The sequence below is a fragment of the Miniopterus schreibersii genome (assembly GCF_964146895.1).
Source record: "Miniopterus schreibersii genome assembly, chromosome: 2".
Classification (NCBI taxonomy): domain Eukaryota; kingdom Metazoa; phylum Chordata; class Mammalia; order Chiroptera; family Miniopteridae; genus Miniopterus; species Miniopterus schreibersii.
The window spans coordinates 181263871-181282993 of NC_138102.1; the positions used below are offsets into that span (position 1 = coordinate 181263871).

The 19123-nt window shown below is 56.5% G+C and overlaps 1 protein-coding gene across 2 annotated transcripts; it reads right to left on the bottom strand.

Moving 5' to 3' along the window:
* Positions 1–462: 462 nt before the first annotated feature.
* On the bottom strand, positions 463–18151 carry SUN2 (Sad1 and UNC84 domain containing 2). Of its 2 annotated transcripts, none has more exons than XM_081130251.1 (18): positions 17927–18151; positions 15226–15384; positions 14223–14407; positions 13728–13865; positions 13104–13199; positions 12622–12715; positions 11882–11952; positions 9475–9602; positions 7237–7491; positions 6740–6817; positions 6252–6295; positions 5574–5739; positions 5016–5237; positions 4631–4715; positions 4100–4215; positions 3786–3953; positions 3334–3426; positions 463–2054 (listed from the first exon to the last, which is right to left on the bottom strand). In XM_081130251.1, exons 2-18 carry the CDS (start codon positions 15345–15347, stop codon positions 1941–1943), a joined length of 2175 nt encoding a protein of 724 aa, XP_080986377.1. In that variant the 5' UTR covers positions 15348–15384; positions 17927–18151; the 3' UTR covers positions 463–1940. The 2 variants fall into 2 exon arrangements, with proteins under 2 accessions (XP_080986377.1, XP_080986378.1); XM_081130252.1 differs by lacking the exon at positions 17927–18151 and adding an exon at positions 17402–17579.
* Between the last annotated feature and the right edge of the window lie 972 nt (positions 18152–19123).

The following is a 19123-nucleotide window of genomic DNA, read 5'->3' on the forward strand; positions in this document are numbered from 1 at the left end:
GTATTTAGGGGAAGGGCCAGGACCTGGTGGCCTGAGCTGGCAGCTTCTCCCTCTCCAGGGGACCCACTTCCTTGTCCCATCCAGCACCTCAGCATAGACACGGGCAGGTGTCTAATCCCCCTGGAGGATCACAGCCTTGAAAGCAGACATGGTCAATGGCTAAACAAGTAACTTTCTACCTTCTACTCAAATGGCTCTAGGAGATGCAGGAGCCTGCTTCTTAATATGTCAATGTCCTAATAAAACCACCTCACTTTTCTCCTGCCAACCCTTGATTCCATTGTCACTGGGTTTTCTCCTGCCAACCCTTGAGTCCATTGCCCCCCGCTGGGTTTTAGCTGAGAGGCCTTTGTTTCTAAAGTTGGAGTAAGTCTTTGAGGCATTGTGTTGGCTAAGAATTCATTCTCGCTTTCCCAGGAGTGGATTCCCTGTGCAATGGCCAGATAAAAAACACGTATCCCATTAGTCCTGGGCATAATTTATTTTTTGCATAGGCATAAATTAGAATCTGGAGATAAAAAATTAAGAACCCAATAGTGCAGCATTTGTGACAAAAGAGCTGGGGCAGAGGCTGTGCAGGGGCCGGTGCTGGAGGAGCACAGGGTGGCCTGGGCCTCGCCTTCATCCCAGCTTAGTCCCACGGGAGCCCAGTCAGGGCTTAGCCTTCCTCCCAAGGGCACCTGCCCACATGGCAGCCCCTCTTGGCAGCCGGGTTATAAGGAACTAAAATCACCCAGTGCCCCACAGAACGGGGCTAGGAATCAAGCCCTTAGCTTTTTAGTTAAAAAATAGATCTTGAAAAATGTTTACATAATACAGCAGGACCTGCTGGGTCAAAAAACCCTTCCTCAGGCCCCTGCCCTTCCCAGTCCCCTTCCCCACCCCCCATAGAAAAAAAGCCAGAAGGAAAACCATTGAGCAAGAGCTGAAAGAGCCCCAAAACTGTGGCTGAGGGTGAGGGCCCCTTACACCGGGGGGCCTGATTGTGATTGGGGGGGGGCAGGGCCCACAAGGCAGCCAGACCTCCCGCCATGATACCCTGAATATCACTGAGTCATCACTGGGTTACCAGGAGAGCCCAGGGAGTTCCCTGCTCCACTCTCCCAGATGCCTACAGCTTCAGAGGACAGGTCTGGGCTCCCTGCATTCAGGGGGAATGTGGCAAACACTCAGGCAGGCACACCCCAGTTCCAGCATCAGAAGAAAAAAAGCAACTAGTCTCCCCAGCAGAGGGGATTCTACAGGGCTGGCCTAGGACCCTCAGAGGCTTACAGGAGCCAGACCTTGGGTACAATAAGCCCCACGGCCCACCTCAACCCAGGACAAATACAGTGTATAGAAGCCCTCTGAGGACCTTGTGGGCCAAGCTCCCCTGGGTTGATGTCACTGGTTTCTATAAGAGCCCAGCTACCCTCTACCAGGAGCTTCCTGCCTGCTGCCCAGTCCCAACTGGTACTGTGAGCACCCTCCTCCTATAGGGCCTCAATTCCCTGCCCCAGGCCCTAGCTTTTGCCTCCTGTGGCTTTAGCATGTGCATTATTCATATACCTCCTGACAGAGCTTCCTGGGTGCCAGCCTCTCCAGTGTGGGCAAGGGGCAGTCAGGTCTTACCCACAACTGCTGGATGGCCACTCATCACCTCTCCTGCCTCAGTCCCACATGATATGCTACATATATACATCCTCCCAGGAGGGGGAAGGAGACGCCTGGTGCCTGGCACAAGAATGAAGGATGGAAAGACACTGGAGCCAGCTGTGCCCCTCCAGCCACTGCTGCTAGGAAAGCCCTGCATGTTCTTTCTCATGTCCACTGACCATTCTTGCTACTGGAAGTCAGTGCACTGATCAAGCACGTGGGGGGAATGGCAGGGTGCTGCTCTCACTCCCAGAGAAGAGGGCACGGCTGGCCTCCCAGCTGGCTGGCAACAGCACAGGGAAGGCCTAGTGGGCAGGCTCCCCATGCACCCTGAAGCGGTAGATGCAGGTGTACTCAGGGTGGCCCCAGTTAGTCAGGATCCGCAGCTCCACCACCTGGTATGTGGCCATTTTCGGGTCCTGGGTGGAAGGAAGATGTTAAGAGTGTCATAGAGCCCTGAGACCTCACTGACAGCAGGCAGGAGGGAAGATGCCACCCCTAGGGCCTCTGCAGAGACCTGGACTTAAAGCTCCCGTCTTCAGACCTGGAGGAGTTTCCAGCTGATGGACCAAGGGGCCCCAGAAGCTTCAGAGGTCCTACAGGGACACGTAAAAATGGTCTCGCAGCTAAGCGCCAACACAGTTCATCCCAAACTGACAACCCGCAGGAGCTCTTGACCATTGTCAATGGGCAGAACTACCTTCGTGGAGAGCTTGCTGCTCTATGTTGATGTTGGGAAAGAATCCCTTTACTTTGAATTAAGCAGAATTTCTTTTCTTTCTCAAGTTGCCATCAGACCTCTGTCCTCTACGCTCAGAAAGCCACAGTTTTTGAGCCAGCTTTTAGAGCAGATCCCACCTCCGACGCCCCAGCAGTGCTCTGCTCTTCCTCTCCCCCTCCAGCCCTCCTACAGCCTCTTGGCCTCCACCCTTTCCTAAAGGCACAGCCTACACACATCTCTGGGAAACCCCAACTACTCTCACGGTTATCACCTAGGAGCTGGCACTCAGTCCCTATGCCCAGGCCCTGTGGCAGCTCCACTGGGCCGTCCCACAGGTGCCTCAAGCTCGGTGGCCAACCCTGCCCCCGTCTCTGCATAGCTTCTCGGCTGCCCTCTGCTCCACCTCCTTCCCTATGGCGTGCCGCCACCTCTCCTTCCTCAGACACCCTCATCAATCCTGGCTTGCTTTCCTGCGACCACTGCCTGACCGGCTCCCTCTCCAGGCTTGTCCCCCTCAGACTCACCATTTACACTGACCATATCGTCACTTATCTGCCTAAAACACAGCAATGCCCCCACCCTCCCCCACCCAACCCTGAGGGCTGAAATTCTTCTGCCCGGTATCCAGGCCTGCCTCTCCAGGCTCTTCCTGCCACCGTCCGGTCACCTCATACCCCCTGCCTCACACTAGTTATCCCAAGTCCTCACCGCTGGCGGAGGTTGCAGGTGACCTGCATCACACTCATCTAGGCTGCCTGTCAGAGCGCAGGTTCCTGGGTCCCAGTGGCCCTAAGGAATCAACCTGGGGCGGAGCCTGGGATTCTGCATTTCTAACAAGTCACTTGGATAGCTGTCCATGCCTTGAGCTGTGGGAGGGCGGGGCTGTGGTTCCCTGCTCTGAACCCCCAGTGCCTGGCACAGGGTAGTGGATGGGGAAGGGAGTACGCCACCTCTGCTCGCATAACAGAATCCTGTACCTGAAAATAAAATGTCTGGATGGGCTCCCCGTCCTGGTTGTAGGTGAACTGGCCAAGAAGTGTCCCCTCCTGCTGCAGGTCTTCATCAAACCCCTGGAAAGAGCAAAGATGAAGGGAAGATCCTGCTCTTAAGACATGTCCTGGCCACCCGGGAGGAGTGCCTTCCCTCTGTTCCCACACCGGTCCCCTCCCACCCTGGCGGACTGCAGGGGACCTGAGCACTGGACACAGGGCTGCTATGGGGTCTGACAGACAAGTCACTTAGCTCCTTGGGCCTCTGTTTCTTCCTCCGTAGCCTGAGACACCTGGGACCAAAGTACCACTTCCCACCCTGGCACCATCTCTTCCAAATCTGCTCCCCTCCCCCAGTCGAAAGAATTACTCCAACTTTATCCTCAGCAGAGACTCCCAGCGTCCTACAGCCCTGGGCCCTGTACAGGTGGGATACTCACAAAGACAGCAAAGTCCTTGGGGGCACTGGAGATGGTACTGTTGGGTGACAAGGACTTGGGCACATGCTCTAAGGTGACAGCAGTAGGGTGGATGCGGGCAGAAAGGCGAACCACAGCAAAGCCCTGGGGCCCTTGGAAGGCCCAGCAATTGCCTGGGTGCACATCTGGCTGGAAGGGAAGAAAGCTGGGTCAGTGCAGGGCTAGTGGCAAAGAGCCCACCCTGAGTGTAGCTCTGGCAGACCTGGGACGGGACAGTCACCCAGCTACATAGGTGACCGCACAGCAACCTGCCGTCTCCCTCGCTGGGTGCCTACCTGGAGGATGACTCGAGGAGACTGGGAGTGGTACCACAGGGGGATGCCAAAGAGGCTGAGGAGGGCCGTCTTGGTCTCATAGGTCTCAGAACATCGGGTGCTGATCACACTGGCCCCTGACACAGGAAGGAAAGGCAGGGTGGGTGCCTGGGGCCTGGGCATCAGCAGAGACCATACAACCAGCTCAGCTTAGCAGCCAAAAGGACCCCAGGCTTAAAGGGCTGAGGCAGCCCAAGGGGGAAACACTATTACCCATGTCCCTCTCTGAGGACAGAGGGCAGATGCCCCAGGCCCAGTCTGTGCACCCAACCCAGACAACAGAGCAGCTGTAAACAGTCTCGTCCCAGCCAAGGATGGTGCCTGGGTGGGAAATGGTACTTCCAGTGGCAAGTCCTGACTTCTCCAAGCTGTCACTTGCCTTTGTGGTGAGTCCTAGGTTGGTGGCTTCTGATAAGCCCTGCTTGCCTAGCACCAGAGCTGCTGGGGCAGATGCCAGATGCCAATAAGGGGACCAGGGTTTGATGCACACACCTCCCGATTCCAGCGCGTAGTCCACCATCCCAATGCGGTCCTCACTGTAGCGCTTCAGGGCCTGGTTTACAATGCGGTGCACCTCCTAAAACAGGCACCCAGGGCAGCTATGACAGGAGGCAGACTCATCCACCCTCGTACCCCACTGCCGGGGCCCAGGGGCTTACAGACTGACCCCTCTGTGCTTGCGCCATGCATGCCGGTCCAGGCACCCACGCCACCCAGAGGTGTACCTCCACCCTGTACCAGCCCCAACACAAATACTGGAGCCTCCTGCATGGCACTTGCAGGGAGCTGGGAGGTGGGGAGTGTGCAGGTCTGTGGCTCCCAGGGAGGAAAGCAGTGTGTGTGTGTAAGTGGGGGGTCCTGGGGCATATTTTCTCACCTCCTCTGTCACCCCGATCACACCTTCCTTCTGCAGCCTCAGCCCCAGGCTGGCCACAGCCTCCCTCGCCGACTTGCCCTGCATCTCGGCCATGTGGGTGAGGATCTTGCTCTCCAGCTCCTGCAGCTGAGCCTGCATCTCCTCTCGCTGAAGGAGACCAGTGCGGGTTCCCCCCCCTTGAAGAAGGAACTGACTGACCCAGGCAGGGAACTGAGACTCCACCTAGGGACCAAAAAAAAGTCTCACTTTGGGATGCTGGAGGGCAGTGCCGGGCATGGACCAAGGAGCAGGGAAGGAATGCAGGCCTGTGAGGGGAGGGCCAACATGTGCCTGCTTGGGCCACATGGAGGAAAGATCTAAGAACAACCCTCCACATTCTCGATAGAAAAACAAGAACTCCCATCAAAGGAAGCTAACATCTGTGTCAAGTCCAGGACCAAGGCTCCTGGGACTAACAGGCTGCAGGGGCAGGAAGCTCTCTGCCCCATGCAGACTCTGAGGACAGATGGTTTCAGAGGGTGAGGTGTTCAGCAGGGGACTTGGATGGTCCCAACTCACGTCGTTCCTCACGGCCTGGAGCTGCTGGGGCAGCAGGCCCACTTGGTCCGCCACCGAGTTCTGCTTCAGGGTCAGGGCTGCCAGCTCCTGACGCAGGCCTGCCAGCTGGCCCTCCAGCCGCCCCAGCTCCTTCATGGAGTTCTCCCGGAAGGACTCCTGGGTCATCCTACTCCCAAAGAGAAGAGAAAGCCTTGGATCTCTGGTGAGAGGGGAAAACGAGAGGATCCCCTCGCCGGCTCCGGGTGTAACGTGAGCCTGCCGCATACAGGCGAACGGAAGGCCAACTCCTGCAGGTCCCGGCTGTGAACACAGCTCCGGGGCTTGCCTCATTCTCATCCTGCTCCCTCTCTAAGCTCAGGTCCATCCTTCACTCGTCCTCAGCTGTTCGCACGCTCCACGAGCGTGGCGTCTAGGGCATAACATCTAGGGCTTGGGAAGGCAGCGAGTGAGGTCGTACAGAAAAGTTGGTGTCTACGCGAACCCACCAATCCCAGTTCCCTTGCCACGCCCCACCCCAGCCTTCACCACCTTAAGCACAGGCCCTAAGCGCATGGTCCTGCACTAGGCTTCAGCCATGCCACTCTCTGCTTAAAACAGAACTCTGCTCCGGGGCTCTGCTCTCCAGTCCTGCCTGGCGTGGGGAGGGGCAGGCCTAGGCCAGACTGCAGGGCCCATTACCTGTGCCACTCAGACTTTAGCTGCTCGAGTCGAGCCTCAGACTCCTGTTGCAGGGAGAAGGGAGAAATACAAGTGATGTCAGGCTCAGAGCAACTGCCCTTTCAGAATCTGCTCCCTTTGCGGGGTCTCTGCTTAACCACATCCCTGCCCCAGGGTCTCCCAACCGCTCCAGCAAATGCCAAACTGGCCTCCTGGTCAAGGTCCTATGGGAGTCTCATCCATCCACTCATTCATTCAGCGTTAGACCCAACGCCATGGGCTGCTTAAAGGTGACCCTTCCTGTCCCTAGCACACTCCAGTGCGGCCCTGGGGAGCACTCCAGCCCAGGTGGGTTCAGTTCAGACAGAAGTCAGGAGACCACCCCTGCACCCCCTATCCCCCAGGTCTAAGCAGGCCCCTCGGGAGGTTAAGGTATCTCTCAGCCCTAGCACAGATGTTGAACCGGATCAGGGCGCCACTGTAGGCCCCACGTGCCCAAGCCCACCTACCTGGGAGGCCCGGACAATCTTCTTGAAGAGATCTTCTGAGTCCTGTTGGTGCTCTGCTCTCAGGGTGACTAGTTCTTCCTGTGGGCAGAATGAGAGAGGCTGAGAGTTCACTGGCTGCACTCAGAGGGCCACTTACCACCACCAAGTGGTGTGATTAGAGTTCACACCAGGCCTATGTGATGGCAGACGTCAGCTCCTGGTCTTTCTGCTACCGTGCTTCTTGAAAGGGTGCAGGCCTCCCCTTGATCTTTACTGCACGCCTACGGGGTGCCAGGCACTGGGCCAGGCACCCTGTAATCTATGTGCTCACAGCTGGGCAGGGGCGTGGGTGCAGAGAGGAGCGCATCCATTTTAAAGAGGAAGAGACTAAGACTCAGAGCAAGTAATTACCAAGTGGCAGAGCTGTTTCCCTTGTGCCAGGGTGTGCAGGGTCCTGCCCCCTCCACCCCACACGCCCACAGTGTCACCCACATGCGACAGTCAACTCTCTCCCCTACCTGGATCTGGGCTGCGGTGTCCCTGCGGAAGTCCTCCCTCAGTGCAGCCTCTCGGCGGCTCACCAGCCCCTCCAGGAGTGCCAGGGTGTCCTCCTGGCTCAGGCTGCCACCACCTCCCTCACCAGTAGCCCCCTGCCGCAGCTCCAAGCGGTCCAGGCGCATGGCCTCCTTCTGCCGGCTGGCGGAATGTTCAGCAGCAAGAGCTTCCAGACGCCGCTCCAGAGAGTGCACCCGGGACAGAATGCGCTGCTCGGCCTGGCGGGGCGGGAGGGAAAGCCCCAGAGGTGAGGGACCCGTGACAACAGTGCTGCCTGAAGGGAAAGGGGAGAGAATCCCAGACATGCCCCATGTGAACACCTGCGGGACCTGAGGCTCTCAGCACACTCTCTGCCTTACAGGTGGGCCAGTCCTTCAGCAGGTAAACAGGTTCGGTGGGTGGCAGGGGTCTGGCCCCCAAGAAGGAGTGCAGGAGGGACAGTCCAAGAAGAGGACAGAAAGAAACAGCAGGATGGCCACAGGGGCTGGGTGACCTGCTGGGCTGAGCCCCCCCTCGGTGCACATGTGCAGAGGGTGCGGGACTAAGAGCTTCAGCCACCGTCAGCCGCGTCCACTTTCTCCCTCCCGTAGCTGCCGCTAAGAGACCAGGTTATCTGAAAGGCTTCCTTTTCCCCCTTTAACTGGCTGCCCCGCAGAGAAGACAGAACACAGGTCATTTGGCCTGGAGGTTGGCATTTGCTAGTGTGCCGTGAATTCTGAGAACCTTGTTGGCTTCACAGTGAAAATCTTTGCCAAGAGAAAGCATAAAACACAGTCTGTCAACACCAAAGGGCAAGGCTTTGGGTACAGAGGTTGCTTCTGATTTTCCAAAATTCCATTTTTTTTGCATGACTCAGAAAGCAAACAAACCGAAAAAGCCATGCTCCTGACCTCTGCCCCCTCCACCCAGTACCCTCATCACCTCCCCCCCCAAACCAGGCAACTATTTTATTAGTGTCTTTATGCAAATGTAACTCCTCCTCTTTGTTTTTACAAAAATGGTGGTCCTGAAATGGAATTGTATTTAACGTCTTTAATAATGGTTAAAAAAGAAAAATTTATAAATGCCAGAATATGTCATTATTTTATGAAATAATCAGATCGTGGTCAGGAAAGTAATATCTGCCAAAACAAATGGTTAGAAATGGGATTCCAAATTAAATTCAGCAAGATACAAGCGAAGTTTTAAATTTTCGTTGTGGACCTCAGGACCCGCGCACATACATTCTGGTTATTTGTGCACTTGTCACATACTCTCGCACACTGGACTGCAGGTTCTTTGAGGGCACAGCCTGGAGCTGTTTCATCTGCCCCTGGCAGACAGCAGACGTGGCCACTGTCCTTCCCTCTGCACTGCGTGTGCACACCGAGCAATGTGGCCTCACAGGTGCTCCATGGAGGTGGAGTCTGCTTCCCCTGCTTGAATCTAGCCTGGCTCTGGGGTTTGCTGCGGCCAATAGGATATGGGGGAAGTGACAGGGTGCTAGTTCCGAACAGAGGCCTCAAAGGGCTGGGCCTGGTTCTGCTCTCCTGGAACCCTGCACAGCCACTGTGAGACCACCACCAGGCTAGCCTGCTGGGCAACAAAAGCACAGCCCGCCCAGCTGACCCACATCGGCCAGCTGCAGACACATGAGGGAGCCCAGCCAAGGCCAGCTTGTCCCTGCTCAGACCAGAAAAGCCAGCCAGGGGACCCACAGACTCATGAGCTAATGAAATGCTTACGCTCTGCAGCGCTGACTTAGGGGTGGTTTATCGGTGCTAATACGTAACTGACCAGGAGACTACCTGATTCATAGGAGGTGCTCAGTAAATACAGGATGTGGCAAAAGTAGGTTTACAGTGGTAAGTACACAAAACAGTTTATTCTTGTATCACTTATTATATTATTCTCCATATGAACGACTGAAACCTACTTTTGCCCTACCCTGTATTTATGAAATTGTTGGAAAGAGATAAAGCAAACAAGACAACCTGGCTCAGTCCTCTGTCTTCTCTGCTTAGGACGGCAACGGGCCTTGGTACAGCTCTGAGTCATATCTGAGCAGGCTGCTCCCAACGCGCACCCGCCGAATGGTAGGGAAGGGGGTGCCTGGGGGGACGCGGCAGTGTCCCAGCTAGGACGGCACCTCTTCTCAGCTCTGTGTGCCAGGTACAAACACAAACAGGCAGAGGCGGGCGCCTGCGCACTAAGATACTCACCTGGAAATGTGGGGCTGAGTCTCTGGACTCCCACACTCCATGCTGCCAGCCACCGCCCCTCGCTGCCCACCAGGAAACCACGGCAGGGTGGACTGTCTGCAGCCCATAGGGGTAGAAATACCAGGCACCTGTGCACAGGGGAGAGGGCGGTTACCCAGGCCAGGCCGCGAGCAAGAAGGTGCACAGGGTGAGGACTTTCGTCTCATTGATGTCGGTTATCAGTAGCAGGTCTCACTCAAGTTGGCTTCTGCCCACAGGAGGTATAGGGGTGGCGCTTCCCATCCTCGGAGGCAGCGACTTCCACCTGACAGTCCCAGAGTGTTTGCATTCCCTCCTCCCCTCAGGGATCCTCATCTTCCAGAACTTGGAGAAAATAGCTAAATAGGCCAGGGGTGATCAAGGGGTAGAAGCCAGAGGTCCTGATGGTGGTTCTCAGCCCGGACTTTACATCAGAATCACCCAGGGACCACCACATATAACGCAGAGCGAACATCTATCACAAAAAGACCATGCACATAATCCAAATCACGAATTTCTGTAGAGAAGGCCTAAGAGTTTTTTCATTTGCACTTGACAACTTTCAAGGAGACTGGAGGAGGGGAGGGAAGGTCCTGATTACACAGCAGGAAGACTTGTTGAGACTCAATGAAAGCTTTAAGGGCCGTGAAGGGGTGGTGGAAACAAAGAAAGTCTCAGCCCCAATCCAAAGGATTACATATGTAACATCCCAAAGAGTTGTTTCAACAGGAGAAAAGGAAACCCGGTGACCGAAGATGTGACATGACAAGAATGAAGTTGTCAAAATCAGTGTAATAAATGCTCCAGTAAAAAAAAAAGCAAAAAATCCAGTGTGGCCCCCCCCCCAGTGGGTTCCTTGCTGTGGGGAAACCCTCCGTAGGTGAGTTTAAAAGCTCCCCAGGTGACCCCAATGGGCTGCCGGGGTTGAGAACCATTGAAACAATCCACCTGCTCGAGAGGCTGCTTGGGCTCTAGGACAGCACAAGGCTACGGTCACCCAGAGATGCTGCATCTTGCTCGAGGGGCCACCTCCTTGTGATGTGTTTACTCCTGAGCTGTGCACGTGCGTGTGTACGTGTGTGAGGGGTGAGGGCACCTGGGAAAACCATACTGGTCGAGGAGTCTCCATCCAGTAAGATGCCACACTTGTCACTCATTGGCCAGGGGCAGGCGCAATAGGAAGCAGGTGACCACCAGGCTTCAGTCAGCCGCTCTGGGCAGCCCTCACTTACTGCACTCCCCCAGCGGGTCTCCCGCCCACTCCTCTGCCTGTCGGACTCTTGATACACATCTCCTGATGCCATCAGGAGGACGTCACCAACTCCACAGGGTGAGGGTGAAGCTCACATTAAACTGAGTTAACTCATGGGAAAGTGCCTCCTGAACAAAATGCTGTACAATTAGAAAGGGTATTATTATTTTAAGGGAGATGCCCAGTTTCCAGTGGATATGAACAAGCTGTTCTTATAACAGGAAACAAAGAGGAAATCAACATTTGGTAAAATGTTCTACCTTGGTATTGGTAAAAGAAGTACAAGTTGAATAGATACTAACCCTATAACACCACTCTCTAAAAAATAATAAAGCTTGATCTTTAATTATAAATTTATACAATCATTAAAATTGAGCCTGGGAGCCATGAAGGCAACTCAGATGGAATTGTGAAATTCATGTGAAATTGTCAAATGAAAAGCTGACACAAATGTACATACATACATAAACAATGATTACAACTTATGTAACAAATGTGGAACTCCCATGCTAGAGACTGGGACAATGTAAGGCAGCTCCTAATGACGGGCATCTTACTGTAAAAGGGGTACTTACTTCTCTTTAGTACTTCACCGTTTTAATCTTAAAGATAGCTAAAGATCGAACTTGATCTTGTAACAATAATTCACTCACCCAGACTATGTTCGGATTTGGAACAGAGGGAAAATGACCTCTAATAACTATGGTTTCAAAGTCCCTGATATTTACCCCAATACTCCTGTACTAGGGCATGTTCTGGCCTAGGTGGCTCCAAGGCTCCTCTAGACATGCCAGGCAGTCCCGTGTAGCTACCCAAACTGAGGACAAGATCAGTGGGTAAGGGCATTTCCCCTTTCACCCACTGGACACCCTGAGAACACAACAGCAGCACTCAGGCAGGGGACCCAGGAGAGCCAGAAAGGAGTGGCCTAGGGCTCAGGGTGCAGGAGGTGCCCAGGAGGTGCCCAGGCTCAGCCCGACCCCACTAATCCTGCCTCCTTCCTTTTCTGGTAGGTGATCACCATCCCTCCAGTTTTCAGTTCTACCCAGCACTGCCTCCGCCCACACGCCGCCCGCCCCGCTGGTTCACCGGCCCCATTTCTGTCCTACCCATCTCTTGTACAGTGGCTCCGCTCACCGTAGGTCAGGCCAGTCAGGAGCAGCAGCAGTAAGAGGAACCACAGAAATGTCTTCAGGGATGAGAAGCGCCTGGACCAGGAGAGGGGTGGGCAGGGAAGGCAGAGGTGTCAAGAGGGCTCCAGGACCTCTAGGTTCCCCCTAGGGAGTCCCTTGAGATTTTTTTCTGAGTGCTAAACTAGAGCTGAAGGGGACACCCTTGAGTGTCTCATCTTGCCAGGGCCATACTGGACTCTTTAGGGGTCTTGGAGTCATGGGGACAATTATGACCCTGTGGATTTTACCGATGCTATTAAAAATTAGTAGTGGAGTCTTTGAAAAAACTTAAAATGCAGAAAAAAATATGGAACTCCTTAAACAACATTTTCTTTTAGAAACATGAGGAAACTATTTTTGGCAACACAAATCCATCCTTGCCCCTCTTTTCAGCATAGCTCACCACCTACTCCAACCAGGATTACGGCCAGAGGGCCCCTGACTTCCTGCCTCACTCCTCTTTCCTCTGCCAAGGGCCCGTTCCCAAATCCTGGCCCAAGCCCCACGGCATCCTCAGGCAGCTCCTGATCATGAGGTGGAAAACCCTGAGGTCTAGGTCATCACAGGGCCAAGAAGGAAGCCAGATGTTCTGGAAACACCACTGGTGGGCTAGAGTCTAAGGTCCAACCAGCAGGAAGAGGCCAGGCTTGTCTGAAACTTCGTCTGGAACTTTCTGATTCATTGTCCAGGCAGGAGCCTGCTCACCTGGTTAAAACGAAGACATCAAGGAGGGAGGCAGCTGTCGTCAAGCGGTACCAGGTGGTGCCTACCCACCAGTAGAGGAGTCCGAAGAGCCGGCCTGGAAGAGGGACCATCAGGCCTAAGTATCGCTCCCAGCCAGCGGCCGCCTGCAGGTCGTGGCTTCAGGGCACCACTTTCTCTCCACCTGTGGTCCTCCCTGCCCACTACACCAACCTGCCAGGGTACCTCTGCCCTGTCCTCCAGCTACCCAGTTCCTCTAACCCCACCCGCCCACTCTGCCAACGCCCTCAGTCCTGCTCCACAGCTGTTCCTGCCCTTCCAAGTGAGGTATTCCCATGGCTCTTGGCCCCAGGGATTATTCTAGAATGAGCTTACCCCGATGGTCCTACAGTCTCTGTACAGGCTGGATACCCAGCAGCAGAGTGGGTGAGAAGGGCCTGCTGCAGGAAATGGAAACCACTGTGCACAGAATAGCCAACACCCACCTGGAAATGTGACCACCGTCCATAAAAAAGAGCCTGCCCGAGAGACAGCGTGCCTCAGCCGTGAACCTGAGCTCCGCGGGTCCGTTTCCAAGTATCCTGCAGGGACGGAGGGGAAACCAGCTCAGTCTGTCCTCACCTGGAAGAGCCCTGGAACGTGGAGACTGCCTATCACTTGTCTTCCCCCTTAAACTGTGAGCTGAGACCACGGGTCATTCTCCCCCACATTCCCAGAGTGCCACGCAGGCTTGGCACCCAGTCGGTCAGTGCTGTTGACAGAGCTTTCGATAGGTTTGTGACACTTTGTTTCCTGTGAGCTCCTTGGCTTGCCTCCCTCCTCTCACATGCAATCCCTCAACCACTGTTCAGAACTAGACCAAGGGATTGGGCAACCGGTCTGGGTGAAGCCTGTGTTAAAATGCTTGCTGGAAATGAGCAAACAGTGGAGTTGACCCCAGGCCTAGTGGGGCAGGGACAGTCCAGCGTGCTGAGGGACACCCCGGGCTGGGGTTCAGGGCGCCAGGGTGGCACAGGAGGGACGCCCTCCCCAGCCTGCCCATCACCTCCCCAGCAGTCCTGGAACCTGCTGGAGCTTCTCCCCGAGCCGAGGTGGACGGTGCGGCCTACCTCCGTAGTCATCCTCAGAGGAGTAGCCGGAGGAGGACCCAAGGAAGTCCTCGGAGAGCTTGGCCTCTACCAGCCCGTTGATTTTGCTGTTCTCGGTGCCGCCTGTGTCTCTCCTCCTCCTCACCCGCAGGTCCTCACCTGAGGGGGGAAGAGCAGGGATTTTCCTGGGGCACAGAGATGCTGAGGAGGTTATTCCAGAGGCCTCGGGGGACCCGGATGGAGTCTGCCCTTGGCCTCTCCCAGCTCTCTGGGTCCCTGTGGCGGTGAGCTGGGCCCAGTCCCTCTGTCTGCTGGGCTTGGAGCAGCTACGTAGCTACTTGATCATCTAACGGGGCCTGGAAGTTCAGACCCCTGGCTGCTCCCCCAGGGGCTGCTGAACCCAGGAGCCCTTCCTCTGGCCCAGCAGGGATGGAAACCTGGGGGAAGGAGCCCGCACTTGGGACCTTAAGTTTCTGGAGGAAGCAAAGCCCCAGGAGAAATGTTCCAGATACTCACTCCAATAGGGGTCACTATGCAGCTGGTCTTCGAGGATGGAGCTCCTGGCAAGGGAGGCGGCCCGGGGGCTGCCAAAGTAGGACTCCCGGACCACGGACTCGCTGTAGTAGGTGTGCGTGTCCGAGGGGCCCAGCTGTGGCGCTGGGGACAGGCGCTTCATGTTGCTGGATTTCCTCTTCTGGGTCCTGCGGGGTCAGCCAGGAGGGAAGCAGGGGAAGAGGGAGGTGAGCCCAGCCCCCACAGGAAGCTGGGGACTCCACCCTGCCCCCCAGCAATGAGCGGGTTGGCCTTGTTGCTAGGCAACTAACAGCTCCGACTACAGGCGGAATGCAGAGCAGAGCACAGGTAGCTTCTCTCTAGTTATCTCCAGATCTCATTAGCAGGTAGGCCAGATCCTCAAGGTGATAGTCAAGATTCAAATCCAGGCCTCTAACTTCAAAGCCAAGTGTTTTTCTCATGCTTCTTAATGGATTAGTAATTTCTACAGGCCACTGAAAACCCAGGCAAACCCAACCTGGTCTCCAGGAGCCTCAGGGGCTGCTACCACGGCTCATGTCCTCAGGAGGGGCAGGATGAGGCAGGTGCCCACCTTACACATTTCCTGATGACCCTGGGGCCCACTGCTCTCCTTGGCTGCTTGGCTGGCCCTACACTTGGTGAGACACACGGGTGTGGGGCTGGGGACAGTGTGCAGATGGGCACACCCATCCATAGCAGAAGGGGTTTCTGTGAGCCCAGCTGGCATGTCAGGTTTCCAGCCTGGCTTTTTCCTGAGCTGCCTTTCCCCACTTCCTGTTCTCTGACCGCGAGGGCAGCGCCTGGCTTCCAGGAGGGAGAAGACGGGATGCTCGTCCTCGCCTCCTCGTAGGGCTGGATGTCCCCTTGACTGGACATGGGCATCTTATCTCTGCCCATGAAGGTCACAGGGAGAGGCCGTGCAGTGAGATGGCGAGCCCTCTGCTCCGCGCATCGGCACCGTCCACAGGGGGCTGCGATCCCCTACCTGAAAGGACTGTCTTTAAACAGTGTGCTCTGGCTCCCCGCCACCGAGCTCCCGCCACTGCTGCTGCCGCCATCGTCGTCCCCCTGCGAGTAGCGCGTGAGGCGCTGGCTTCGACGAGACATGATGAGGTGGGATGGGGACCCTTCCCCTAAAGAGAGTCTTGGGAGAGAAAGGAGGACAGGTGAGGCTGGGTAGATCCTCCCTGGGGGAGGAGAGACGAGGCATTTTCTCAATCAAAACAGCCTGAGATGCGCACCGTTCCCTGGGCTCACTCAGTGCCCAGCTGGCCTCTTTCCACAAGGTTTCCTAATTTTCAGTTTATGTGACACTGAGCTCCCTGAGAGCCAGAACTGTACCTTCGCAACCTTTGACATGTGGGCACACAGGAAATGCTAAATGAATGCCTTTGATCGCTGCTGCTCTGCACAGACCCTGTAGCCCAGCTGTTTCCCTGTAGCTGTTTCCCTGGTGGGACAAGCTTTTCTTTCTTGTAGCCCTACTCACTGATCAGGGCCCCAGTCAAACTGCGACTCCAGAACACCTTTCCCTGGTCCAAGCCCCCTGCACTCTAACAGTGGCTGTATGCACTATCCCCTTGGCTGGTTACTCTCCTGCAGCATCAGGATACCTCAACATGACAGTGATGATTAAAACACTATAAATGCCTCCTAGGTACCTGGCTCCTTACATCCCCATTTCTGATCCTACAAACAAGGGAGACATCATTAGTCCCATCATACAAGGGAGGAGCCTGTAACACAGATGATCCATGACTTGCCCACAGCTACCCAGCCCTTAAGTGACAGAGCCAGGGTTTGAGCTCAGATCTCACATGTGACAGGGCCTGGATCTTTCCGCCCCACCATGAAGTTTTCAAGTTGTTTCAGGAATGTGTTGTATGTCCCCAAATAGAGTCTTTTATAGCCTCAAATATGTTCAGAACAGGCTGTAGATAGAGTTGTTACACAATAAATATTTGTTAACAAACTAACAAAACAGGTTGTGGAGCAGCAGTGTGAAATCACAGGGGCAGGAAATCGGGGACTCAAAGGAGGCCCGGGTGAGACACCTGGCAAAAGGCACCGTTCTGCCACCTGAGACCTAACAAGCTCTAGAAACCCAAATTCAAAATCTTGGATTACCAATGTGAGGCGTGTCAACGTGCTGCCTCCGCCAGCCCATGTTACAGTCATTGTCACTTAGGCCCACTCAAGGGGTCCTTGTATTTGTGATCTGCTGTCACTTCCAATATTCCTGGTTGATCCTTAAATTACTAGTTCTCTGGGTTGTGTGGTGGGCATAGACTCTCACACACCCCAACTCAGACTGTGGAAACCAGAAGGTCTGGTTAGTCCAGTCGGAGAATTCTAGAAAGTCCTCTTCTGAAAAGCAAGCGGCCTCATGTCTTGGTCTTATTGGCATCTTCTCAGGTGGGATGTTCACCTGACATCCTTCCCTGGTTCTAGCGGGCGTTGGTGAGGGACTGACTGGTGGCAGCCAAAGCAGGAAGCTGGCCTGGGCTCCTCTGTGTTTCACGCCTTATAAGGCAATTCCCTCCCCCTGCTGCCCTCCCCACCTGAGAGGCCAGCTGCCCACACAGGCTCCTCCTCTTAGCTCTGGCCCCGCAGAAGTGGAGGCCTTCGCTGGGCGGTGGAAACAAAGCACTGTGTTTACACAATACTGGAGGCTCGGGCTGGCAAGAATATAAATATTCATACGGGGGTGGGTGGGAACTGTCAGTGCGACAGCCCAGCGTCCCAGAGGTGCCTCTTAGTCTTTCCTGTGGCAGGCTGGGGTCGCAAGACAGTTTGCAATCCAGTTGGGGTTTCACAGGCTGAAAAAAGGTCAAGGCTTCATCTCCCAAAACAGAACAGGAGATAAGCCTCTAGCAGCTCCAGTCTTTTGCATATGAGGACAGACACCACACACACACACCCCTCCCCACTTCTGAGCTGAGCCACATCCTTTCTCAACTCCACCTTCCTCCACCCCCACCCATCACAAACTTCTACGGCAGTCTCTCTCCAGCGTTAGACTTAACATGGACCTTGGGCATCTTCCACGGGCCATTTGCCCTCCCGCGCATCTCACACTCCGTCTCCCCCCGGGGCCAGTAAAACGCTCCAGGTGCCAACTCCCTTCGTTCCCCCCCGGCTGAACCCGCAGCGATTGTTACCAGCCACGCGCCTTCCCCGCCGCTCCGCTCCCAGCCACACTCCCGCCCCCTACGTTTTGATTTCTCTTTAGAACTCAACGACAGGGGCCTTCCTCCCGTTCCCGGGGCTCCGGCAGGCAGAGGCGGAGGGCCGCCCGGCCGCCAGAAACCCGGGCACTGCCCTGGGCTGGTTTGAGGCGGCCGGGTCCGCGCTCCCCCCCGGGGAGGTGCTGCCCGGGGAAGTCCCGCCGGGAGACATCCGCCGGTCGCGGGGCGCGGCGGGCGGCCCTGGGGGCGGGGGCCGGCGGCGATGAGTCAGGGCGGCGGGCCCGGCGCGGCGCCGGCTCCCCGACCGGCCCAGGGGCGTGCGCCGGGCGGGGCGGGAGCCCGGCCCAGCCTGGCCCGGGGAGGATCGAGGCCTGCGGAGCTCGGCCCAGTGATGACCCCGGGGCCGGGCCGGGCCCGGCGCCTCGGGGAGGCAGGCAGGGCAGGCCCCCCACCCTCGCCCCGCTCGTCGGCTCCCCGGAGGCCCACGCCCGCGGTTACCTGCTGCCGCGGCTGCTCCCCGCGGGGCCGGCGGCGTCCGAGGCCCGCCTCGCCACCCGGCGCGCCCCCTTCCCGCGTCGGAATCCCGCGAACGGCTCTCGGTGCGGCGGCGCCCGGGGAGCGGCGGCGCGGGACGGAGCGGGAGGCGGACAAAGCAGCCCGCGCAGAACTGTCTGCGCGAGTGGGGCCGGGCGGCGCGCGCGTGGCCGAGTGTGTATGTGTGCACCTGTCAGTCAACCCTGACAGGCCGCCGCCCATTGGCCAGGCCCCGCCCGCTGCACCGCCCACCGCCGCCGCCCATTGGGCGGTTTGAACACAAAGGCCCCGGCTCGCCCCGCCCGCCGCGTGGGCCCCGGGGGCCTGGCGCGCCGGGTTCGCAGTCTCCGCGTGGGAGACGCGGGCGCGAGGGCGACGGCTGGGCGCGGAGAACTCAGCTGCAGCCCGCGGGTCGGGGCTCGGCCGGGCGTCACTGCGCACCTGACCCCGGGTCCAGTGGCTGGAAACACGTGACGGCTCCGGGCGCAGCCTCCCCGACGGCCCGAGGCGGCGGGGAGCGGGGAGCGGGGAGCCGGGGCGCCTGGCCCGGGCCCACGAGGCGCTGCGCCGTGTAGTTGGCTCCCCCGCGAACCCGAAAGGTTGTCAGGGGCGCATGCGTAGTTGTCCTCTTAGCCTGGCCTTTCTCCACCCATTTTACAGATACGGAAACTGGCTCACGGAGGTTTTAAGTGATTTGCTTAAAGTCGCACAGCTAGAGCAAAATTGAGATGAAAAGGTTCTCTTTACATCCAAGCCTGCGTCTCCCATTTTAGGTTGATTTGGGGATTAGGACATGCCACTTCCCAATCTGTCCCCAGGGCCCCCAAGTTTCATTGCAGGAGCTTTTCTCAGTTTTAAGGAGGGTGCTGGCCACAACTGGCCCCGAGAAGGCAGGCTACCTATTTCTCTGCCTTACTCGAATATGCATGCGTGTGGAATGAGCCTTAATAGGTACTGAATGCATAAAATGCAGCCTGGCTCCAGGGGTGTTGTACCCCGGTTCTCCAGTCACTTCCTGTGCAAGCTCTTCTAGGGGAAGGCGGAACAGACTGTCCTTATTTCACTTTTAAAGTGCCAAGAGGAAGCCTTGGCCAGTCTGGCTCAGTGGTTAGAGCGTCGGCCTATGGACTGAAGGGTCCCGGGTTCGATTAGATTCTGGCC

Bases quoted from the DNA above. Each gene is read 5' to 3' on its own strand.
- SUN2 (XM_081130251.1), bottom strand. From the start codon at position 15,347: ATGTCTCGTCGAAGCCAGCGCCTCACGCGCTACTCGCAGGGGGACGAC. The intron at 12,716-13,103 runs GTGGGTGTTGGC...TCCCTCTTCCAG, and splicing joins GACGGTGGTCACATTTCCAG to GCCGGCTCTTCGGACTCCTC. The intron at 7,492-9,474 runs GTGAGTATCTTA...CCGCCCCGCCAG, and splicing joins ACTCAGCCCCACATTTCCAG to GCCGAGCAGCGCATTCTGTC.